We start from the raw sequence: 25,709 nt of genomic DNA on the forward strand, positions 1-25,709 counted from the left end.
TTTTTCAATCACATTATACACTTCTCTTTGCATTTTACACTTTGTGTCCCCTGCAATGTCATACAAGACCTTTTTAATTCCCGATTTCTCCTGTAACTGGGGCTGACATACTGCAGTAACCCCAGTTACAGGGGGAATACAGCACTATACAGCTCTGTACAGCCTAACTGCAGGGCTGATGGAGGTCTAAAGAAGACCCGGCAGCTCCTGCAGTCTCCCATCCCTTGCGGTCACAAGATCGCTGGGGCTAGAATAGGATGAGACATTGCGCTTCCTGATCGCTGTGTATGAAATCTGGAACGGTCCCTGCCTTCTCTATAGGGTGCCCTGCTGTCACTGACACAGATTAGAATATCAGTTCAGAGATGAGTAATGACCGCCAGGATGTTTATAGTCTATGGGGCAGTCGGGAACTGGTTAACAAAACCTGCTGACGTTTTTAAAGACCGAGTCCCTACTTAACATGGATGAGCAGCAAAGTTACCTTGTGTAGATTCAGGTGGCTTTCCAAATAAGTTTGAACTCTGGACTAGGGCAGGCTGTGCTGATGCAGTGGCAGCAGTTGCAATATTGGAAGTCAGGGGGGTTACCATAGAAAAAGCTAGAGGAGTAAAGAAAAGGAGAGAATGAGATGATGCAGAAAAACAAAACCACCAATATAATATTTTTGGATAAAATATATTGTTATATACAAACAGAAGGCTTATGAAATTTTCTAGTACACACCCTTTTCTGACAGAACAAGTTTCCGTTTTTTCACTCCCTTCCTTCTAGCCGTATGAGAACTTGATTTATGCTGAACAAACTACTTTCTAACAGCACCAGTTAATATTGCATAGGATGCAGGGGAAAGCTGGAAACATTTCAGAATGGGGTGGAATTGGGAAAAAACAACATACAATTCCACCAGTTTTAGGAGTTTTGTTTTTACAGAATTCACTATGCGGTAAAACTGACTTGAGCTCTTCATTCTCCAGGTCAGTATTATTATGGCGATATTTGTATAGTTTCTATTGCATTTTAATACTGAATTTTTTTTTTCTTCTCATCGTCATCAATCTGACTCCCATAACTTTTTTTTATAGTCATGTCTACGGTACTGTGAGACTGCTCATTTATTGCAGGACAATCTGTAGTTTTTATCAATACCATTTGGGAGTATGTATGACGTTTTTTCTGTTACGCCATTCACCGCATGGGATACTTTTTTTTAGATTTTAATAATACTAGCGTTTTCGCACACGGTGATGCAATTTGTATAGAGCGATGGAATTTCCTCCATTACCCTATACAGAAATTGCTATAATCAATGCTGCCACATGCTGGTCTGAAAAGTTACATAAAAGTAATTAGCCTAGAAACCTAGTTAAGGCTCTGGCTCGTTCCTTACATGGAACGCCTTCCCCGATCTCCGCCAGGGGGAGGCATTCCTGTCTGGGAAGCATGTGCTGCCGGGATTTAGGCCTCTTAGGTGCTGGGGTCACATTTGACCACAGCATCTGAGGAGATAAATGTTATCGATCAATGTACTGCAGATGTTGGGAGGGGTTAACAACGGCTTACCTTTGTTTTTCAATCAAGATAGGCAATTGCTGTAAGATGCTAGCCTGGAGTTTTTACTGCTTACCACTTACCAATGGAAAACCTCAAAAACTGCCAGCAACAAATTCTTAGATGCAGTGACTATCTGGCTCCTGTGATTTGTCACTCTAAAAACACAGACCAGTAATTGTCAAATAAATGAAACACTAACAGAAATACCTGGCGTTTGAACTGCATTGGATGTTGCCTGAGTGGTAGCGGTTACTGTTGCTATAGTAGAGGGCATAGTTGTTGTCACAGCACCAGCAAAAGTGAAGCCACCACCAATAGTTGAAGGTGCTGAGAGGGGTTGAGTGACTGTAGTACCACCGAAAGCGAAACCAGAATTCTGAGGGGTTCCACTGATGCTGCTCCCAGAAGATGGCTGTGTTACTCCTCCGAGACCCAATTTGGGTACAGCATTACTGAAAAAAAAAAAAGGAGAACATGCAGATTAGTCTCGAATACAATACAAATGAAGAAACCAGGACTCTGGACAGATCAGCTGATGGCTGAGGGTCTGGCTTCTCTTATACTCTGATCATGTTATTAAAGGAGTAGTTCAAGCTGCCCATATAATTCCTATGCTGATATGTGGATGTTTGTCTTTCCATCTAAAGCAGAGGTGGGATGGCTCTCTAATGTGGCTCTTTTGAGAAAGGCCCCGCGTGGTGGACCCTCCTTTATGATGTCTATATACTAGGGGTGCACCGAAATTCCGGCAGCCGAAAATATCGGCCGAAAATGCACCTAATCCATTTCGGCCGATATTTGTACATATCGGCAGAAAATAGCGGGGAGGGACTGGGAGGAGGAGCTGGGGGCCGGTGCGTTCACTGTGCTCCGGCCCCCAGCTCCAGTAGTTATAAAAAGTGTGCAATTAATACGGATTCTATTCATGAGGCCCCCTCTACGCACATCCTACTCACAGACCCCCCCCCCCCACCTCATAACAGTGCCATCCACAGACCCCCCCCCACCTCATAACAGTGCCATCCACAGACCCCCCCCCCCCCCCCCCCCCTCCATTGTACACAATTAATAGAAAATAGCGGGGAGGGACTGGGAGGAGGAGCTGGGGGCCGGTGCGTTCACTGTGCTCCGGCCCCCAGCTCCAGTAGTTATAAAAAGTGTGCAATTAATACGGATTCTATTCATGAGGCCCCCTCTACGCACATCCTACTCACAGACCCCCCCCCCCCACCTCATAACAGTGCCATCCACAGACCCCCCCCCACCTCATAACAGTGCCATCCACAGACCCCCCCCCCCCCCCCCCCCCTCCATTGTACACAATTAATAGAAAATAGCGGGGAGGGACTGGGAGGAGGAGCTGGGGGCCGGTGCGTTCACTGTGCTCCGGCCCCCAGCTCCAGTAGTTATAAAAAGTGTGCAATTAATACGGATTCTATTCATGAGGCCCCCTCTACGCACATCCTACTCACAGGGCAGTGCTGGCCGGCCGGGCAGACGAGCGGCAGCGTCACGACTGACGTCATGTGCCCGGCCTACTTTCTGAATGAAGGAGGCGGCGCAGGTATGTGACGTCAGTCGTGACGCTGCCGCTCGTCTGGCCGGCCAGCACAGCCCTGTGAGTAGGATGTGCGTAGAGGGGGTCTCATGAATAGAATCCGTATTAATTGCACACTTTTTATAACTACTGGAGCTGGGGGCCGGAGCACAGTGAACGCACCGGCCCCCAGCTCCTCCTCCCAGTCCCTCCCCGCTATTTTCTATTAATTGTGTACAATGGAGGGGGGGGGGGGGGGGGTGGGGGTCTGTGGATGGCACTGTTATGAGGTGGGGGGGGGTCTGTGGATGGCACTGTTATGAGGTGGGGGGGGGGGGTCTGTGGATGGCACTGTTATGGAGTGGGTGGGGGTCTGTGGATGGCACTGTTATGGGGTGGGGGGTTATTTAAAAGTATTTGGGCAAAAAGGCAGTTTCGGTCAAGGGGTATCCTGAATTTTCGGTTTCGGCCCAGAATTTTCATTTCGGTGCACCCCTACTATATACCCTAAAAGATCATACATGCAGGGGTTTTACATTTTAAATATAGTTCAAGCTTACACACATGTACAAAATGATTGACACTGTTCCGTTAAAGAAAGAAAAACCCACAATGGTCACTGAAATAACTCACAGCTGACTAAAGTAATAATTTACTGATAATCGACTAATGATCCGGCTTTCTCAGTTTTGGGTGCCTTCTCCAGAAAGCATGTCTCATCTTCCACAGATGTTCAATAGGATTTAGGGCTCATAGAAGGCCACCTCAGAATAGACCAATGCTTTGCTCTTAGCCATTCTTGGATGTTTTTAGTGGTTTGTTTTTGTGGGTCATTATCCTGTTGGAGGACCTATGACCTACGACTGAGAACAAGCTTTATGACACTGGGCAGCATGTTTGCTCCAGAATGCCTTGATAGTCTTGATATTTCATTGTACCCTGCACAGATTTAACACAGCCTGTGCCAGACTAAACAAAGCAGCTCCATAGCCAAAATTCTTCCATGTTCAACAATAGGTACAATGTTCTTTTAATTTGTGTGTCTGAACATAGAGCTGACATGACTAGCTAAAAAGTTTTTGTTTAACCCCTTCAGTACCGGGCCACTTTTCACCTTGCAAATCTGACAGGTGTCCTTTATGTGGCAATACCTTTGGAACGCTTTTACATATCCAAGCCATTCTGAGATAGTTTTCTCGTAACACATTGTACTTCATAATAGTGGTAAATTTCCGTCAATATTTTTCATTTATAAAAAAATAAAATAAATACCAAATGTGAAAAAAAATTGAAAACATTCACAACTTTCAAAATTTCAATTTATCTGCTTTTAACCACCTCAGCTCCCCTAGCTTAAACCCCCTTAATGACCAGACCACTTTTTACACTTCTGCACTACACTACTTTCACCGTTTATTGCTCGGTCATGCAACTTACCACCCAAATGAATTTTACCTCCTTTTCTTCTCACTAATAGACCTTTCATTTGGTGGTATTTCATTCCTCCTGACATTTTTACTTTTTTTGTTATTAATTGAAATTTAACAACATTTTTTTAAAAAGTTTAAAAATTTAAAAATTAAAAATAAATAAATTCTAGGAACTCGCCATGCCCCTCACGGAATACCTTGGGGTGTCTTCTTTCCAAAATGGGGTCACTTGTGGTGTAGTTATACTGCCCTGGCATTTTAGGGGCCCTAATGCGTGAGAAGTAGTTTGAAATCAAAATCTGTAAAAAAAATCCCCTGTGAAATCCTAAAGGTGCTCTTTGGAATGTGGGCAAAGGGGCCCACATTCCAAAGAGCACCTTTAGGATTTCACAGGGGATTTTTTTTACAGATTTTGATTTCAAACTACTTCTCACGCATTAGGGCCCCTAAAATGCCAGGGCAGTATAACTACACCACAAGTGACCCCATTTTGGAAAGAAGACACCCCAAGGTATTCCGTGAGGGGCATGGCGAGTTCCTAGAATTTATTTATTTTTTGTCACAAGTTAGTGGAATATGAGATTTTGATGATTGTAAGAGAAAAAAAAAAAAAAAAAAACATCCAAGTCTCATATTCAACTAACTTGTGACAAAAAATAAAATTCTATATACAAAGTGTTTGCCAAAGCATATGAACACCACCGCCCCCTCAGCTCATATGCCTCTGCAAACATATCTTTTACTGCAGAGGAGAAATCTTGTCTTGCAGCGCCGCATACACCGACTTTTGTGTAATCTGACAGCAGCGCAATGCTTCTGTCAGAATGCACATCAGTGCTGCAGCTGGTCGGCTAGTCCACGTGGAAGGTAAAAAAACTGCTCTGGCATCCTGAAACTAAAGGAAGGGGGCCGGGGGTAAGCGGCCCGCTCAGCCATCCAGAAATTTACCAGGGGACTCATTGGGAGCAGCAGGGGATAGGAGATAGAGATTTTATATATATATATATATATATATATATATATATATATATATATATATATATATATATATATATATAATCTCTATCTATATCTATCTCTCTCTATCTAACAAGGTTCTGATCCCCACCGTTTGTAGCAAAAGGGTTAATGGACAAAACTGGCTGTGTGAACTCACTATTAGAAATTGCTCACAAGCCAGTTTTCGTCAATGATCTCCATCTCGGATTGTAAGCAAAAACCAGGAGCAGAGCATACCTGCTTTGCGTTTCTGACCCGCAACTGGTTTCGGCTCACAATCACCGATGGAAATCACTGACCAAAACACTGATGTGTAAACTAGGCTTTATACGTCGCACCCTTGACAGGTAAGATTATACTATACAGTTCTGACACACTATGAATTGCAATTCTACAACACTGTGGTTGTGTAAGTGTCATTACTGTTACAGTACTTGGGCTGCGGCAAAATTGCAAGAACCTGTTTTAAATAAATCATTAAAAAAAAATACATACTTGGTATCTTCACAACCAAAACAGCAACAAACAGATTCATAATAAGCATTTATATTAAGTGTATATTGATACATTTAAGGTCATTTTCATGGCATGTTACCATGCACATCGTGTTTTAGAAAATATGGTGCCTCATACTGATTATGTTAAAAGGGGACCTGTTATAATCAAAGTTATTGACAAGAGTGTGAACAAGGCCTAAACGGCATTATAAAAAAGGGTTATGGAACCAAATATCTGACTTACCCCAACACTAAACCTCCTGTGGATGTGGTAGATGCTGGCTGTGCACCAAAAGAAAACCCAGAAGTAGGGGCAGCTGAAGCAGGTGGCGTTGAGAAAGAAAAGAGTGCACCAGTCTGGTTTGACTGAGCTGCTGTAGCCGCAGGAGTTTGTGCCATCGTGGCAAAACTAAATCCTGCAGATGGAGCAGGAGCAGGAGCACCGCCAATTGAAAAGGAAGTGGCTCCTGTTGACGTAGTAGTCTTGGGAGTGCCAAATGAGAAGCCACCAGAGGAAGAACTTGTCCCAAAGTTAAAGCCACTCATCTTGATCCTGCCATAAAAGGAGAAATAAGTTATAGCAAGGGTAGGGTAATAATCAATATGCCATACAGGACATCGCATAGTCATGTATAACATCATGCTGCATGATTTAAGTACTATATTTAGATATACAATGCTTTTCAATCATTATCACCAACAATACAAGAAAAAAGAAATGGTAAAAAGTTGCCAAACAAAACACTTGTGTTTTTCTCCCCCCATACTGCAGAGTTATTATGTTGCTGTGTCAGTGGCTTTTCTTTCCTAAACAATTGTGTGAACTGATAGATTGCAGGGTGGTCGTAACCATGGAAACGGGCAGTGTATAATGTGATGGAAAAATGAATCCAGCCAGCAAAGGAGGCAATATGGGCAATAACAATACATTAGTAGGTGGCTTGTATTAACTTTGATAAATGCCACTTACTGAAGTGAGACAACTCCTTTTGAGGAGTATTGTTAGCACAGGAGTACGAATCTTGCGGTAATTCATATATATATAATACATAGGCCTACATAAGGCTACGAGGCTGCTATTTCTGCAGGAAAACCATTACCAGTCTCTTCTTCTGTGCAGAAATAGCAAAAGTAGCAATATTACATTTATCCATCGTACACTAAACATAAGACCACGGCTGCCATAACTCTGCCGTACACGGCGCCCACATGATACTACTATATACATATTACATACACCGCTCTACTACATGCCCATTACACAGATAGAACTACTGTGTGCACATTACACACAGAAAGCTCTACAATAGACTGGTTACACTGACGTAGCCCTGCTTTATAAGTACCTCCACATTCTCCACCAGTCCTACATGGAGCCTGTGGTCCCCTAACTCCTCCCACACACATGGCTGATCACATGACTGACATCACCACAGGTCCTGTAATGACAATGTATTGTTGTGTGGTGAGGGAGATGTCTGTGAGGGGCAGGGCTTCTCAGGAAAGGGGTGGGGCTTCCTGTGTGCCAGACCTGCAGTTTCGGATACAGCGCTCCCGAGTAGAAAAAGACCAGGGACTTAAATGTCCTGAACAGACGTCTATGACGCTTGTACAGGCGTTATAGTGACTTCTGCCTGGGGAGGTGATCATACCTTACCTGGTCCCCGCAGCTGGGTTCTGGCTTCATGGCCACCTGTGTAGCTCCCGGGTCTCTGGGAATCAACATCCTATTGATGGCGTCACATGACTGCTGCAGCAGGTCACAAAACCACCGTCAACAGGACGTTGATTCCCAGAGACCTGGGAGGTACAAAGGCGGCCAGTGGCTGCAACCAGGTAAGTATGACCATCTCCATATGTCGGGACACTCTGTGAGGTCCATCAAAAAAAGTTTAAAGTTAAACCATTTAAAGCAAGCCCATCACTAGAAAATGGACGGTTGAACCAGGTAAAAAGTCATGTAGGGCTAGGTCAGTTGAATATGACGATCCACTTCGTGATCTGCTGCTTCATTCTCGAGAAAAAGTACTTTTAATCCACAAGCCATTATGGACACCTCACCCCCTTGTACACTCCTGTAGACAGAAGCACATTCAGTGGAAGACTAATACTAAAGAGCATCATGTGGGGTTGTTTCTTCCAATGGCAATAACTCTACAGAGCCTCCGTGTAGCAGGGCCACTTTGGCTCTTCTGGTACATGAACTGTTTACATCTTACTGTATGTGTCCCATTTATACCTTCATGATGTCATCTTTTTTTCTATCCTCTTATGTACAGCACTGTGACAGAAATTTTCCCCAAGGATTAATAAAAACATGTTATGTTATGATAAGGAGAGCTTCCTGAAAGCAGAGTCCCTGCTGTATACAACAGCATCAGTGAATACACCGATGCAAGCGCTTTAACCTTTTAAATGTGCTCCCTCCCCGTCCCCTTAGCTTATCGGGGCAGGCAGAAGCAGGAGCCCACTCTACTCTACTCAGCTAATCCTGGTATAGCCAGGAGTTAGTAAACCTCCGGGGGGTTCCTGCCAGTATGGCTGCAGCCCCATTCATAACATTTCTACAGTCCATATTCCAATCCGTACATCACTGAACGGTCAGCGGTGTACAGAAATGTCAGTTTTACGTGCACAGGGAATTGGGAGCTTTAGGTAGGGAAAAGATAATTTTTTTTTTTTTAGGGCATAAGGACATCTTATTTAGTTACTCTTTAAACCATTCCACCAAAATCCGCCCTCCAAAAACCCATATGGCACTCCTCCTCTTCTGATCCCTGCCATGTGCCCAAAACAGCAATTTACAACTACATATGGGTTGTTGCCATGTTCTGGAGAAAATGCTTAAAATTTGTGGTGCTTTTTCTCCTGTAAAATGAAAAATGGAAAGCTTATGCAAAATTTTTTTTGAATAAATGAACATTTTCATTTTAACACCCAAGTTTTCTCTTTAACCTGTTGCGGACACATGACGTACCGGTACGGCACGATGTCCCGGTACTTAACGATCGCCGCAAGTCAATTCAGACCTGCGGTTTGCAGCAGTGCCATCGGGTCCCCGTGAGGCTGTAAGGGGGACCCGATGGCAGGGAAGGCAGCGCGCTGGATCTCACAGGGCGGAAGCTGTACAAGTAATACACACTGTATTACTCATACAGCCAACGCATTCCATTACAGAAGTATTGGAATGCATTGTAAATGTCCTGAACAGACGTCTATGACGCTTGTATAGGCGTTATTGCGACTTCTGCCTGTGGAGGTGATCATACCTTACCTGGTCCCCGCAGCTGGGTTCTGGCTTCATGGCCACCTGTGTAGCTCCCGGGTCTCTGGGAATCAACATCCTATTGATGGCCCCCAAAAGTTAAAGTCCCGCAGTGGGATAAAAAAAATACAGTGAACAAGAAAGTTTAAAAAATAAAGTCTCCCCCCCCCAAAAAAATGTAACGTTTCAAGTACAAAAAAAGTGTACATTTTTTTTTAAAAAAAAGCCATTTTGTCACCTTACATCACAAAAAGTGTAATAGCAAGCGATCAAAAAGTCATACGCACCCCAAAATAGTGCCAAACAGTCATCTCATCCCACAATAATCATACCCTACCCAAGATAATCGCCCAAAAACTGAAAAAAACTATGGCTCTCAGACTGTGAAGACACTAAAACATGTTATTTTTTGTTTCAAAAAGGAAATCATTGTGTAAAACTTACATAAATTAAAAAAAATAGTATACATATTAGGTATCACCGCGTCCGTAACAACTTGGTCTATAAAAAAAAAAACACATGATCTAACCTGTCAGATGAATGTTGTAAATAATAATAATTTAAAAAAACAAGAGATCGGGTGGTGCCAGGCAGCAGGGGGCAGTTATGTACACAGTTCTTAGTATATTCTAACTTGAAGCGTCTTCATCACCATGGGAACGCCTCTGTCCTAGAATATACTGTTGGATCTGAGTTTTCACGATTGTGAAAACTCATCTGAAAAAGCTGTTATGCAGATGGGTCCGCACTGAACGGATACCATCGTTTGCATTTATAGGTGCGGATCCGTCTGTGCAGATACCAGATGGATCCGCACCTAGCGCAGGTGTGAAAGTAGCCCAAGCCTCACCAAGTGACTTCAGACCTGAACTGGTCCTTAAAAAGTGGGTTTTTGAAAATTTCTGACAAATTTAAAGATTTGCTTCTAAATTTCTAAGCCTTAAAACGTCCCCAAAAAATAAAATAAATATGAAGTAGACATATGGGGAATGTAAAGTAATAACTATTTATTAAGGTATTACTATGTATTATAGAAGTAGAGAAATTGAAACTTTTGGCAAATTTGGGTTTTTTTTTATAAAAAAAAAATGATTTTTTTTTACTCCATTTTACCAGTGTCATGAAGTACAATATGTAACAAAAAAAAATATCTTTGAATGGCCTGGATAAGTCAAAGAGTTTTAAAGTTATCACCATATAAAGTGACACTGGTCAGATTTGCAAAAAAATGGCCTGGTCCTTGGTGATAATGAGTCCCTAAGGGGTTAAAGCCTAAGGGTTTAGTGGTCAGTATACATCTCAATAGATTCCTTACAGGATTTTGTTTTCGAAAATGGTGTAAATCTTTGGGGGATTCTACTGTGGGGGTACTTTATTTTGCCTTGAACTGTAACATGACATCCAAAAACCATGCCAGCAAAACCTGCCCTCCAAAAACAATGTGGCGTTCCTTTCCTTCTGAGCCCTGCCGCATGCACATACAGCAGTTTATGACCACGCATGGAGTGTTTCTGTAAACTGCAGAATCTAGATAATAAATATTGAGGTTTGTTTGGCTGTTAAACTTTTCTAAACTTACTGGGGGAAAAAATGGATTAAATAATAAAATCTGGAAAAAAGTGAAATTTCACCTGCATTTTCCTTTAATTCTAGTGAAACATAAAAAGGCTAACCAACGTTTGTAACATCAGTTATGAGTAACTTGAGGGGTGTAGTTCCTAATAGAGTAATGTATGGGTGGTCTCTACTACATAAGCCCCACAAAGTGACTCAAAAACTTAATTGGTCCCCAAAGTAGATTTTGGAAATTCCCTTAATTTCAAAATCTAAGCCTTCTAACGTTCTTAAAGGGAACCTGTCACCGGGATTTTGTGTAGGGAGCTGAGGACATGGGTTGCTAGATGGCCGCTAGCACATCCGCAATATCCAGTCCCCATAGTTCTGGAGGGCACTATATATTGTTAGGCCACTTTCACACTAATGTTTCGCTGGATCCGGCAAAAACGCTTGCGTTACCAATAATACAACCGCCTGCATCCGTTATGAACAGATCCGGTTGTATTATCTTTAATATACCCAAGACGGATCAGTCATGAACTCCACTGAAAGTCAATGGGGGATGGATACGATTTCTATTGTGTCAGAGGAAAAAGATCAGTCATGACCCACAATGCAAGTCAATGGGTCTTGCTCCGCATCGCAGGACAGAAAGGAAACCGCAGCATGCTGTGGTTTGCTCTTCGCTATGAGAACAGAACGGACTGCATTTTGGAGCATTCTATTCTGTTTAATTAAGTTCTGTCCCCGTTGACAATGAATGGGGACAAAACGGAAGCGTTTTTTTCCGGTATTGAGCCCCTATGATGGATCTCAATACCAGAAAATATTAACGCTAGTGTGAAAGTAGCCTAAACCAGATATCCAATAAAGTATTGTTTTGTTTCAGTGCCTTACGACACAGTGATTAGTTTAAAGGGGTTCTACAGTTTGTTTTAACTGATGATCTATCCTCTCTATCCTACCCGGGAGCCCCGACGATCAGCTGTTTGAGAAGGCAGTGGCACTCCAGCAGCGCCGCAGCCTTTTCACCGTCGGCCAAGTGACGTCACAACTTTTATCAACTGGCCTGGGCGGGGCTAAGCTCCATTCAAGTGAACAGAGCTTAGCCCCGCCCAGGCCAGTTGATACTAGTCGTGACATCACTGGGCCAGAGGTAAACAGTGAGAAGGCCGCGCCGCTGCCTTCTCAAACAGCTGATCGGCGGGGGTCCCGGGTGTCAGACCCCCGCCGATCAGATGCTCATGATCTATCTTGAGAATAGATCAGTTAATACAAACTACAGAACCCCTTTAACACAGACGCATATTTTTCTTGATCTTTATACCGTGAATTTACACTGAGAAAGTAGGCCCGAAAGTTGTGGAGCTGGCCTCCATTCATTCCTATGGGGCCGCCAAAAATAGCCAAGCACTGGCTCAGCTATTTCCGTCAACCCCCAATAGAAATGAATGGGAGCAGTGGCTGCGCAAGCGCAGTGCCCTCCTATTCAGTACTATAGGGAGAGCGCTTGGTGCTGGCCAGAACAGGTGAAACCCGAGGTCCTCCAACCACCGCCTTCCCCTTATGTCGTACATGTACGGCATTGGCCTGGCATTCGCCATCAGCGACAGCAATGACGCTGATCCTGGTCATTTAACCCCTCAGACGCAGCTGTCTCTGCATGGTTAGACAGATCAGAGCTCCTGTGGTAAAATCATGAGGCCTGTCATGGATAACGCCTGAGGCACAGCCAGTCAGAATGCCATAGACTAATAGTATTCTTCTGCCTTCTATGGGACAAGCGATCAGAAGACACAAAATAAAATAATCACCCCCTTCCCATATAAAAATAAAACTCTGGTATTGCCAACACTAAAAACGTCCAAACTATTGCAAACGCCATAATGGAAATACAATCTGAAAACACAGAAACAAGTATGGACCCTGTCCTTATGGAGATACCCAATCTGTGTGCACGTCATAGGGTTACACGGCCGGCCGAGCCCACACGGAAAAGAGAACCAAGCAGGCGACACAGTAATCGGTAAAGCACAGCTACCTACTAATGGCGGAAGGAAGCAGCGGCCAGGCGATACAGAAACAGCGCGCCGAGGTCCTAGACGGCAGTGGACCACGTGACCCCGGAAGGCCAGTATTCTGAGCTGCTGAGCTGCCCGCGGCATTGCCTGTAAGTATAGTGATGGCATGGCTGTGAGTACAAACATTCCAAGTTAAATCCAGATGTTGTGGGATGCTATAAACGGCAGCACTGCTTCCTCTTTCTCATTTACATTTTCTTTCACAAAGTCATAATCTGTGGCCTTTCCGATACGGGGCTGAAAGTTTGGCGTTGCCTTGGTAACGAAACGTCTTCCAGGTCTCCGAGGCGGCTGAGGCAGCGCACCTTCCCTGAGGTAAACATCGTGCTCCAGAGGCATATTTCCGGTTAGTGATTTAGACGGTTGATGAAGGAAGAGGCACGAGTCCGGTGTGCTGAGGGAGGAAGCTGTTTCCTGACCGTATTGGCCGTAGATGAGCAGGCTATATGCGCATGCTCATTGGCTGCCCTCTGTGCTTACACATGGAATGGCGTAGGATCCCAGCCTGAGCTTAGTCTCAGAGATTGCTGGAATGTACAGCGCGTGACCCTGGAAGTGGCAGCCATGGGATTGCGGCGACATCTCAGATAGCCCATTACCTGTCGCCTCTCCTGACATGTCTGGTTCTATTCCCCATGTCATCTATTCTTATACCTCCATTAGGGTACTTTCACACTAGCATTTTTTTCTTTTCCGGCATTGAGTTCCGTCCTGGGGCTCAATACCGGGAAAAAACTGATAAATTTCATCCTAATGCATTCTGAATGGAGAGCATTCATTTCAGGAGGGATCAGTTCAGTCCCTCTTACGTTTTTTGGATGGAGAAAATACCACAGCATGCTGCAGTTTTCTCTCCGGCCCAAAATACTGATCACTTGCCGGAATGCCGGATCCGGCATTCATTTACATTGAAGTGTATTAGTGCCGGATCCGGCATGTGCAGACCTTTAAAAATGCAAAGAGAAATACCGGATCCGTTTTTCCAGATGACACCGGAGAGACGGATCCGGTATTTCAATGCATTTGTCAGATGGATCCGTCTGACAAATGCCATCAGTTTGCGTCCGGATTGCCAGGTCCGGCAGGCAGTTCCAGCGACGAATCCTCTGCCGCAAGTGTGAAAGTCCCCTTATTCCTGCTAGAAGCTTAGAAATAAATTGCCAGCAGTCTGCAGTAACGGTACTGCTGGGCGTGTCTGACTGTGCAGGGCCCACCTCCATCTGTACGCTTACTGCAAGCTGCTGGCAATTCAGTCCTAGCTTCTAGCAGACATAACAAAGGAATGGCACAACACACATGCGTAAGAATAGAATTTCCAGAATCGTTATAACAGAATATAATAGTATTTGTAGATGGAATGCAAAACGGAAGCCTTTAACCCCTTCAACTCCGGGCCTGTTTTCACCTTCCTGCCCAGGCTATTTTTTGCAAATCCGACATGTGTCACTTTATGTGGTGATAACTTTAAAACACTTTTACTTATACAGGCCATTCTGAGATTGTTTTCTCGTCACATATTGTACTTCATGACAGTGATAAAAATAAGTAAAAAAAACCCCAAAAATGTTATTCATAAAAAAAATACCAAATTTACCCAAAATTTTAAATTTAGACAATTCCAAATTTCTATTTCTCTACTTTTATAATAGATAGTAATACCTTCAAAAATAGTAATTACTTTATATTTCCCATATGTCTACTTCATGTTTGGATCATTTTGAAAATTACATTTTATTTTTTGGGGACGTTAGAAGGCTTAGAAGTATGGAAGCAAATCTTGAAATTTTTTGGAAAATTTCCAAAACCCACTTTTTAAGGACCAGTTCAGGTCTGAAGTCACTTTGTGAGACTTACATAATAGAAACCACCCAAAAATGACCCCATTTTAGAAACTAGACCCCTCAAGGTATTCAAAACTGATTTTACAAACTTTGTTAACACTTCAGGTGTTCCACAAGAATTGATGGAAAATGGAGATGAAATTTCAGAATTTCACTTTTTTGGCAGATTTTACATTTTTATCCATTTTTTCTAGTAGCAAAGCAAGGGTTAACAGCCAGATAAAACTCAATATTTATTACCCTGATTCTGCAGTTTACAGAAACACCCCACATGTGATCGTAAACTGCTGTACGGGCACACGGCAGGGCGCAGAAGGAAAGGCACGCCATATGGTTTTTGGAAGGCAAATTTAGCTGAAATGGTTTTAAGATGCCATGTCCCATTTGAAGCCCCCTGATGCACCCCTACAGTAAAAACTCAAAAAAGTGACTACATTTTGGAAACTACGGGATAAGGTGCCAGTTTTATTGGTACTATTTTGGGGTACATATGATTTTTTATTGCTCTATATTGCGTTTTTTGTGTGGCAAGGTAACAAAGAAAATGGATGTTTTGGCACCTTTCTTTTTTTTTTTTTCTACTGCGTTTACCTGAGGGATTAGGTCATGTGACTTTTTTATAGAGCAGATCGTTACGCACGTGGCAATACCTAATATGTCTACTTTTTCTTATTTATTTGAGTTTTACACAATAGCATTTTTTATTAATGTTTTGCATCTATGAAAATGGATGAAAAACAGACAGCTGCAAAAATGGCCATGAAAAGCTGACAGTGTGTCCGTTGGAATGGAGTCTTAGGCCATTAAAAACGGCCAGACGGACAGAAAATGGATGCACAAAGCGTTAAAAATTGTCCATGAAAAACTGACCGTGAAAAAAGTCTGTTAAAAACGAATAAGCTGTCCGTTTTTAACTGTCTTTTAGTTCACTGATGTCATTCTGAGAAACAGTCATTAAAGAGGACCTTTCATCTGTTTTACTTGTAGGACCTAAATACCTGTACTTGCTGATGCCGTTTTTTTATTTTTTTATTTAAACATCGCTCCTACACCCTGCTGTGCCGTCCTGAAGTTTTCGCGCTCAGTATGTAAATACTGAGCATCGGAACAGGGAGGAGGAGCCTCCAGGGTCTCCAGTGGGCGTCTCCTTCTCCCTGGCTGTGCCGCGATCCAATCACATCGGAGAGCGTCACAACCCTTTTTGACACTGTCCACTGTTCCTTCTGTGACCATGTCCTGAGGAAGTCTATTCCACAGAGTCACAGTTCTTACAGTAAAGAGGCTTTGACGCTTCTGGAGACTAAACTTTTTCCTCTCCAGTCGGAGGCAGTGCCCCCTTGTCTTTTGAGTGCATTTTACATGGAACAGCTATTCGCCGTCGTTTTTGTATGGCCCATTTATTTACTTGTATAGGGTAATCATGTCATTCACTAGACGTCTCTTCTCAAGACTAAATAAATTAAATTCTTTTAATCCTTCTTCATAACTAAGACCCTCCATTCCCCTTATCAGTTTAGTCGCTCTCCTCTGTGCTTTTTCCAGCTGCAGTGCGTCCTTTCTATGTACTGGTGCCCAGAACTGGACTGCGTATTGCAGATGAGGCCTCACCAACAGTTTGTACAGTCGTAATATTACATCCTTCCCCTGCGAGTCCATGCCTCGTTTAATGCATGACATTATCCTGGTGGCCTTAGAAGCAGCTGATTGACATTGTGTGCTGTACTTTACTTTACCGTCTACAAGGACACCCAAATCCTTCTCTATAAGTGACTCTGCCAGTGCTACATCACCTAGGACATATGAAGAACAGAGATTATTACTACTAAGATGCAGAACTTTACATTTGTCCACATTGAACCTCATATGCCAAGTTGATGCCCAATCACTCACAGTGTTCAAGTCAGCTTGTAGTATATGGACACCATAGATTATGTTCTATTTTATGACGTCCGTTATTTATTGGCCGCCCAAAAAGCAGCCGTATGAGTAACCCCATAGACTACCATTGGTCTTAAAACGGACGTGTGATGGCCATTAAAAGAACATCCATCATGTCAGTTTTTTTTTTCTTTTTAAAATCTTTTTATTGATTTTGAATAAGGTAACAGCTTATACATTAAACAACAAACAGAGTACAGTAAAATAGAAATACTGCCACATAAAAGGTGGGAGTTCTGGAGTCCGTTATAATTGGGCTGAGAACCAACAATTTGCAGAATAAAAGAGACATATTGTAGAAAGTAAAATTGAAGTTGCTCAGTAGGAGAGTCCAGCACACGTCAATGAAGAGGGTAATCAATAGCAAAAGGCCTGTGTCAGGCGCGTACTGCCCAACCTTAAAATCTAGGACATACATTAATGCACACGTGTCAGTTTTTTACTGTCGTGTGCATGTGCCTCAGGCTTTAAGTAACGGCTGTCACACGGCCATTTTTAGCAATAATGAAAGTCTATGGGGCTATTCACATGGCCGTTCTTTTAACTGCCAGTAATAGCATGACAATATCCTAATTTTAGGACATGTCCTAAAGTTTTTTCACGGCCAGGCAACCCCTATGGAAATCAATGGGACCACTTTTAACATGCGCTTACACAGGAGTGAAGTCTAACGGCTGCTAAAAATAGTTACACTTTATCAATATGTCCATTTAGGGGTTACAAAGACCCTCACATCATCGCTGTAGGACACTCTTCTCTCTTCATTGAAAAGGACCTGGCGGGTCCTGTTCAGTGAAGAGAGAAGAGACTGCTGCGCGAGGAAGTGGATGAGGTGAGGTTTTTTTTGTCATATAATTTTGTATATAATAGTCCCAACTGATTTCACAGTTGACTGTCATAACTTTGCATGTATTAGCATATTAATTGCTTTATCATATTGTTTATTGTGTTCTGCCGTTTAGGATATATTTCAGTTATGGAGCAGTGTCCCGATGGCTTTTCCTCAGCATCATCTTTTGAAGCGTTGTGTAGCTTGCTTAACAATGCTGAAGAAGAGGATGAAAATGAAGTAAGTATACTTTAGCTTGCTCCTGATTAAATATCTTTTTATGGTATACTCCACAGCTATGTCTACTGGTTCCTTACCGAAATAAATGTTATCTGCCTTAAAGGGGTGTTTTAAAACGCAAATGCAAAAGATTTGAGAATCAATAAGTTTACATAGGATAAATGAATTACCGTATTTTTCGCTTTATAAGACGCACTTTCCCCCCCCCAAAAGTGGTGGGGAAATGGCCATGCTTCTTATGAAGCGGATACTTCGCTGGCCGCTATGATGCACAGCGCGGCCAGCGAAGTATCAGGGTGGAGGCGGGGACACTCATGGCGGGGCCTGATGCAGTGACTCTACTGTAATACACCGGGCCCCGCAGCTGTTACATACATTAAATCCAAATGGGTCCACAATTCATGTACTGTACTTACTGTAGTACCTCATGTATAGCATTAAGACGGCGCAGACCGGCATCTCCCTCGGTCATGCGCCACCTGCCCCGCCTGCCTGTTTATTCATAAAGTGAGATAAGCAGGCAGGTGGCGCATGAGGAGGGAGCTGCGGCAGGCGGTGCAGGCGGCGCATGACCGAGGGAGCTGCAGGTCTGCGCCGACTTAATGCTATACATAAGGTGCTACAGTAAGTACAGTACAGTAATTGCAGACCCATTCGGATTGAATGTACTATTAGAGTAGAATCACTGCACCGAGCCCTGCCATGAGTGTCTCCGCCTCCTCCCTCCACACTGACGCATCTGATGGGGGATCTGTAGATGACACTTATGGGGATCTGTGGATGACATAAGTGTCATCCACAGATCCCCCATAAGTGTAATCCACAGATCCCCCCATAACAGTGCATCATCCACAGATCCCCCCCATAACAGTGCGTCATCCACAGATCCTCCCATAACAGTGCGTCATCCACAGATCCTCCCATAACAGTGCGTCATCCACAGATCCTCCCATAACAGTGCGTTATCCACAGATCCTCCCATAACAGTGCATCATCCACAGATCCCCCCATAACAATGCGTCATCCACAGATCCTCCCATAACAGTGCGTTATCCACAGATCCTCCCATAACAGTGCATCATCCACAGATCCCCCCATAACAATGCGTCATCCACAGATCCTCCCATAACAGTGCGTCATCCACAGATCCTCCCATAACAGTGCGTCATCCACAGATCCTCCCATAACAGTGCGTCATCCACAGATCCTCCCATAACAGTGCGTCATCCACAGATCCTCCCATAACAGTGCGTCATCCACAGATCCTCCCATAACAGTGCGTCATCCACAGATCCTCCCATAACAGTGCGTCATCCACAGATCCTCCCATAACAGTGCGTCATCCACAGATCCCCCCATAACAGTGCGTCATCCACAGATCCTCCCATAACAGTGCGTCATCCACAGATCCTCCCATAACAGTGCGTCATCCACAGATCCTCCCATAACAGTGCGTCATCCACAGATCCTCCCATAACAGTGCGTCATCCACAGATCCTCCCATAACAGTGCGTCATCCACAGATCCTCCCATAACAGTGCGTCATCCACAGATCCTCCCATAACAGTGCGTCATCCACAGATCCTCCCATAACAGTGCGTCATCCACAGATCCTCCCATAACAGTGCGTCATCCACAGATCCTCCCATAACAGTGCGTCATCCACAGATCCTCCCATAACAGTGCGTCATCCACAGATCCTCCCATAACAGTGCGTCATCCACAGATCCTCCCATAACAGTGCGTCATCCACAGATCCTCCCATAACAGTGCGTCATCCACAGATCCCCCCATAACAGTGCGTCATCCACAGATCCCCCCATAACAGTGCGTCATCCTCAGATCCCCCATAACAGCGCGTCATCCACAGACCACCATTAGTTCAAAACCTACCAAAAGCACACCTTTTGGTTCAAAATCTTTTTTCTTATTTTCCTCCTCAAAAACCTAGGTGCGTCTTATCATCAGGTGCGTCTTATAGAGCGAAAAATACGGTAATATATTTACTAATTGTGATTGAATATAAGGTAAAACAGACAAATCACATACAGAGTAGTAACAAATCATCACTAGCCTACACATACAATATGGGGGGGGGGGGACTCTGTGTCTGTGTCACCACCAGACATCTGAGAAGCTCTGACAGATGCCTTTCAGAACCTCCTCCTTGAGCTTCCTTTTGTTTTGCTTTCATTTTCTCATCTCGTTAGCCTCTCTCAGCTGTCATGTTGTTGCACTGATTGCATCCCTTTAAATCCCTTCACAGACTGCTTCACTTTGCGGTTTATATTCCTTCCTGGAGTGTGTGCATGCTGATCCTACTTGTCTTCTACAGATAAGTTTTGTTCATTCATTTGTGTTTTTCTGTTTGCTGGATCCCAGGTGACCCTGACTCCCTCCGTATCAAGTGTAGGGAGCCGGTGGCCGTGTCCCCTCACTATTATATGGTGTTCAGGTGTTATACAGTCGAGGTACGAGGATATGCGATCATCTACCATTGGGATTTTCGCATAGGCTGAGCAGTCAGGGAGAGAGCCAGGTCTGATGCAGGGCTCTCCCTTTTGTTCCTTAGTTTTGGATCCAGTGAGTCGGATATTCATTTTGTGTCTTCTAGTTTCCTATACACCTTCCGTGACATTATAAACCGCCAAAACCGTCTCAAGCATGGATCCGGTTTCACTTTTGACTGAACGCATGCAGGGTCTTTCATTGGAGGTAGCAGATCTCCGTAAGACTCTTTCTCAGTTTCAGGTGACTGGTTCAGCTTGCGTTCATGGAGTTTGTTCTGAGCCTAAGCTCTCGCTCCCGGATACGTTCTCCGGGGGTAGTGAGAATTTTGTTCGTTTTAGAGAGGCTTGCAAACTCCATTTTCGCCTACTTCCTCATTCCTCTGGTGATGAGGAACGGAGGGTCGGGATCATCATCTCGCTGCTTAGGGATAACGCTCAGTCCTGGGCCTTTTCGCTGCCGGTGGGGGCACGGCCCCTCCGTTCAGTGGATGAATTCTTTTTAGCCCTGGGTCAGATATATGATGATCCGGATCGTATTGCTCTGGCTGAGTCTAGACTACGTCTTTTATGTCAGGGTAAACAATCCGCAGAGATATACTGCTCAGAATTTCGTAGATGGGCAGCTGATACTGGTTGGAATGATGCTGCACTTCGAAGTCAATTTTGCCATGGTCTTTCAGAGGGAATGAAAGATGCATTTGCCTTTCATGAGAGACCTACCTCCTTGGACTCTGCCATGTCTCGGGCCGTTCGTATTGACAGGCGTCTTAGAGAGAGAGGAGAGATCACTCCTTCCTGTCATACTCAGTCCCAGGATAGTGCGGCGGTCTCATTCACTGCACAGGGGTCTCAGTCGCTCTCAATCCCTTCTGAGCAGGAGCCCATGCAGCTCGGTTTGATTGCCTCTGACAGTGGAAGATTCAGTCCTCATAGGAAGGTTTGTTTCTGTTGTGGGGGTATAAATCATTTGGCAAATGTTTGTCCCTCTAGGAGATTCAGACAGTCTTTTGAGAGTAATAAAGAGACTAAAAGAAAAAAAAATACTTTAAAAATGTTCCATCTGTTACCATTGGCAAGGTTGATGCGGAAATTGAAGGTTTTCCGTTTGCTTGTAATTCCCGTTTTGTCCTACCTGCCAGGGTGGAGCTAGAGAACAAGAACATTTTTTGTGAGATTTTTGTAGATAGTGGAGCAGCTGTCAATCTTATTGATAATCAATTTGCTATAATTCATGGTTTCCAGGTATGCACTTTGGGAAAGGATATACCTGTTTTTGCTATTGATTCCGCTCCACTTTCTCAGAAATCGTTAAAGGGCATAGTTCACAATATCCGTTTGATTGTGAGTGATGCTCATGTTGAGGATGTGTCATGTTTCGTCCTTAGCGGGTTGCCTACTCCTCTTGTGTTGGGGCTACCCTGGCTCACTAAACATAACCCCACCATTGTTTGGCAAGCGAGGCAAATAAATGGTTGGAGTGACTTTTGCAGAGAGAATTGTCTCACGACATCTGTTTCTGAGGTTTCTACTAAGACTGTACCATCTTTTCTCTCTGAATTTTCGGATGTCTTCTCTGAGAGTGGTGTTCAGGACTTGCCCCCCCACAGGGAGTACGATTGCCCTATTAATCTCACCCCAGGCGCCAAGCTGCCTAAATATCGTTTATACAATCTCTCCCAACCTGAAAGGGTCGCTATGCGTGCTTATATCTCTGAGAGTCTGAGAAAGGGACACATACAACCCTCGAAGTCACCTGTTGCCGCTGGTTTTTTCTTTGTTAAAAAAAAAAGATGGTTCTTTAAGACCATGTCTGGATTTCAAGGAGCTAAACAGTATCACAATTCGTGACCCTTATCCGCTTCCTCTGATCCCAGGCCTGTTTAACCAGATTGTTGGAGCTAAAGTTTTTTCCAAGTTGGATCTAAGAGGGGCATACCACCTGGTCAGGGTCAGAGAAGGAGACAAATGGAAGACGGCCTTCAATACCCCTGAGGGCCATTTTGAGAATTTGGTTATGCCTTTTGGTTTGATGAATGCTACAGCCGTCTTTCAGCATTTTGTGAACAGCATTTTTTATCATTTAATGGGGAAATTTGTATTAGTGTATCTAGATGACATTTTGATTTTTTCTCCTGATTTCAAAACTCATAAGGAACACTTACGTCAGGTCTTGCTCATCCTGCGGGAGAATAAATTGTACGGGGTTTCTTCTCTCCGCTTCTGGTTTTCGCATGGACCACGAGAAGGTCCGTGCTGTGCTTGAGTGGGAGCTTCCTGAGAATCAGAAGGCGCTGATGCGTTTTTTGGGCTTTGCCAATTATTACAAGAAGTTTATTTTGAATTATTCCTCTGTTGTTAAACCACTCACTGATATGACTAGAAAGGGGGTAGATTTTTCCTCCTGGTCGGTAGAGGCGCGTAAGGCCTTTTCTAATATCAAGGAGAGTTTTGCTTCCGCTCCCATCTTGGTACAACCTGATATTTCTCTACCCTTCATAGTTGAGGTTGATGCTTCTGAGGTGGGTGTGGGTGCGGTCTTGTCTCAGGGTCCCTCTCCTGCCAAATGGCGACCGTGTGCCTTTTTCTCGAAGAAACTCTCCTCCGCAGAGAGAAATTACGATGTGGGAGATAGGGAGTTGTTGGCCATCAAGTTGTCTTTTGAGGAATGGCACCATTGGCTAGAGGGAGCCAGACACCCTATTACCGTGTTTACTGACCATAAGAATCTAGCCTACTTGGAGTCAGCCAAGTGTCTGAACCCGAGACAGGCCCAATGGTCTTTGTTCTTTTCCAGGTTTAATTTTGTTGTCACGTTCCGCCCTGGGGTTAAGAATGTAAAGGCGGATGCCCTGTCACATTGTTTTCCGGGAGGTGGGAATTTTGAAGACCCGGGTCCCATTTTGGCTGAAGTTGTGGTGGTCTCTGCTCTTTATCCTGAATTGGAGGCAGAGGTTCAGGTAGCCCAGTCAGAGGCTTCTGATCTTTGTGCTCCTGGGAGGTTGTTTGTGCCTCTCGTTTTAAGACACAAGATTTTTAAGGAACACCATGATACTGTCCTTGCTGGGCACCCTTGGGCAAGAGCCACAGTGGATCTCATCGCTCGGAGATTCTGTGGCCGGCGCTTCGTAAGTCGGTTGAGGGTTTTGTGGCAGCCTGCGAGACCTGCGCTCGTGCCAAAGTTCCTCATTCACGGCCATCGGGTCCTCTCCTTCCCTTACCCATTCCTTTCCGTCCTTGGACACATCTGTCAATGGACTTCATTACGGACCTGCCTCGTTCCTCGGGGAAGACTGTGATTCTGGTGGTGGTGGACCGTTTTAGCAAAATGGTGCATTTCATCCCTTTTCCTGGCTTGCCCAATGCTACGACGCTGGCGCAGGCATTTATTGATCACATTGTCAAATTGCATGGTATTCCTTAGGGGCACGCAGTTTGTTTCCAGATTCTGGAAGGCTTTCTGTTCTCGCTTGGGGGTTCGGTTGTCATTCTCTTTTGCTTTCCACCCGCAGTCGAATGGCCAGACAGAGCGCATCAATCAGAATCTGGATTGGTGTTCTTTTTTGTCCCTTGCTGAGTTTGCTTTAAATAACCGTCGTCAGGAGTCCTCTGATAAGTCACCATTTTTTGGTGCATATGGGTTTCATCCGCAGTTTGGGACATTCTCTGGAGAGGGGTCTTCTGGTTTACCTCAGTGGAGTACCTCAGGGGTCAGTATTAGGCCCTATTCTCTTCAATATATTTATTAATGATCTTGTAGAAGGCTTGCATAGTAAAATATCAATTTTCGCAGATGACAATAAACTGTGTAAAGTAATTAACACTGATGAGGACAGTATACTACTACAGAGCGATCTGGATAGATTGGAGGCTTGGGCAGATAAGTGGCAGATGAGGTTTAACACTGACAAATGTAAAGTTATGCACATGGGAAGGAATAATGCAAGTCACCCGTACTTATTAAATGGTAAAACACTCGGTAACACTTACATGGAAAAAGATCTAGGAATTTTAATAAACCGCAAACTAAGCTGCAAAAAACAGTGTCAGGCAGCTGCTGCCAAGGCCAATAAGATAATGGGTTGCATCAAAAGGGGCATAGATGCCCGTGATGAGAACATAGTCCTACCACTTTACAAATCATTAGTCAGACCACACATGGAGTACTGTGTACAGTTCTGGGCTCCAGTGAACAAAGCAGACATAGCAGAGCTGGAGAGGGTCCAGAGGAGGGCAACTAAAGTAATAACTGGAATGGGGCAACTACAGTACCCTGAAAGATTATCAAAATTAGGGTTATTCACTTTAGAAAAAAGACGACTGAGAGGAGATCTAATTAATATGTATAAATATATCAGGGGTCAGTACAGAGATCTATCCCATCATCTATTCATTCCCAGGACGGTGACTGTGACGAGGGGACATCCTCTGCGTCTGGAGGAAAGAAGGTTTGTACACAAACATAGAAGAGGATTCTTTACGGTAAGAGCAGTGAGACTATGGAACAATCTGCCTGAGGAGGTGGTGGTGGTGAGTACAATAAAGGAATTCAAGAGGGGCCTGGATGTATTTCTGGAGCGTAATAATATTACAGGCTATAGCTACTAGAGAGAGATCGTTGTTCCAGGGATTTATTCTGATTGCCTGATTGGAGTCGGGAAGGAATTTTTATTCCCCTAAAGTGAGGAAAATTGGCTTCTACCTCACAGGGGTTTTTTGCCTTCCTCTGGATCAACTTGCAGGATGACAGGCCGAACTGGATGGACAAATGTCTTTTTTCGGCCTTATGTACTATGTTACTATGTTACCTGATGAGGACAGATTCTCCTCGTCGTTGTCATCTATTTGGCAAAAGATTCAGGATAATCTAAAGAGCATGAGTGAGAGATATAAGCGTGTGGCGGATAAGAGACGTGTGTCTGGTCCAGACCTGAATGTTGGTGATCTGGTGTGGTTGTCTACTAAGAATATCAAATTGAAGGTTCCCTCCTGGAAGTTGGGTCCTAAGTTTATTGGGCCTTACAAAATCTTGTCCGTCATCAATCCTGTTGCCTACCGTCTTGATCTTCCTCAGACTTGGAAGATCCATAATGTTTTTCATAAGTCCTTATTAAAACCTTATGTCCAACCCATTATACCCTCGTCTTTGCCTCCTCCTCCGATTGTGGTTGATGGTAATCTTGAATTTCAGGTCTCTAGGATTGTGGATTCTCGTGTTGTCCGCGGTTCTCTCCAGTACCTCGTTCATTGGGAGGGTTATGATCCTGAGGAGAGGATGTGGGTCCCAGTGACGGACATTAAGGCCACTCGTCTCATCAGGGCTTTCCATAGGTCCCATCCTGAGAAGGTGGGCTCTGAGTGTCCGGAGTCCACTCGTAGAAGGAGGGGTACTGTCACCACCAGACATCTGAGAAGCTCTGACAGATGCCTTTCA

At 44.1% G+C, this 25,709-nt stretch overlaps 2 protein-coding genes across 8 annotated transcripts in view; one reads left to right on the forward strand and one right to left on the reverse strand.

The window, feature by feature from the left end:
- NUP62CL (nucleoporin 62 C-terminal like) overlaps positions 1–13,014 on the reverse strand; it is a 93,242-nt gene extending 80,228 nt beyond the window's left edge. For 2 of the 7 annotated variants that reach the window (XM_044305465.1, XM_044305464.1), the window contains exons 1-4: positions 12,784–12,900; positions 6,262–6,570; positions 1,762–2,006; positions 485–601 (exon numbers count right to left, since the gene is read on the reverse strand). In XM_044305465.1, coding sequence (XP_044161400.1) covers positions 485–601; positions 1,762–2,006; positions 6,262–6,570; positions 12,784–12,803 — 691 coding nt within the window. In that variant the 5' untranslated portion in view covers positions 12,804–12,900. Of the gene's footprint in view, positions 1–484; positions 602–1,761; positions 2,007–6,261; positions 6,571–7,674; positions 7,736–9,291; positions 9,362–12,764 lie in introns of those variants that run through there. The other 5 variants (XM_044305469.1, XM_044305467.1, XM_044305468.1 and 2 more) reach the window with 5 other exon arrangements.
- Positions 13,015–13,032: 18 nt separating this feature from the next.
- Positions 13,033–25,709, forward strand: part of DNAAF6 (dynein axonemal assembly factor 6) — a 61,021-nt gene continuing 48,344 nt past the window's right edge. Inside the window, exons 1-3 of the mRNA XM_044305472.1 lie at positions 13,033–13,266; positions 17,662–17,768; positions 24,676–24,723. Of these exons, the coding sequence (XP_044161407.1) occupies positions 17,676–17,768; positions 24,676–24,723 (141 nt within the window). The 5' untranslated portion in view covers positions 13,033–13,266; positions 17,662–17,675. The remainder of the gene's footprint in view (positions 13,267–17,661; positions 17,769–24,675; positions 24,724–25,709) is intronic.

This window comes from Bufo gargarizans, chromosome 9, assembly GCF_014858855.1.
Source record: "Bufo gargarizans isolate SCDJY-AF-19 chromosome 9, ASM1485885v1, whole genome shotgun sequence".
In the NCBI taxonomy this organism is placed as follows: Eukaryota; Metazoa; Chordata; class Amphibia; order Anura; family Bufonidae; genus Bufo; species Bufo gargarizans.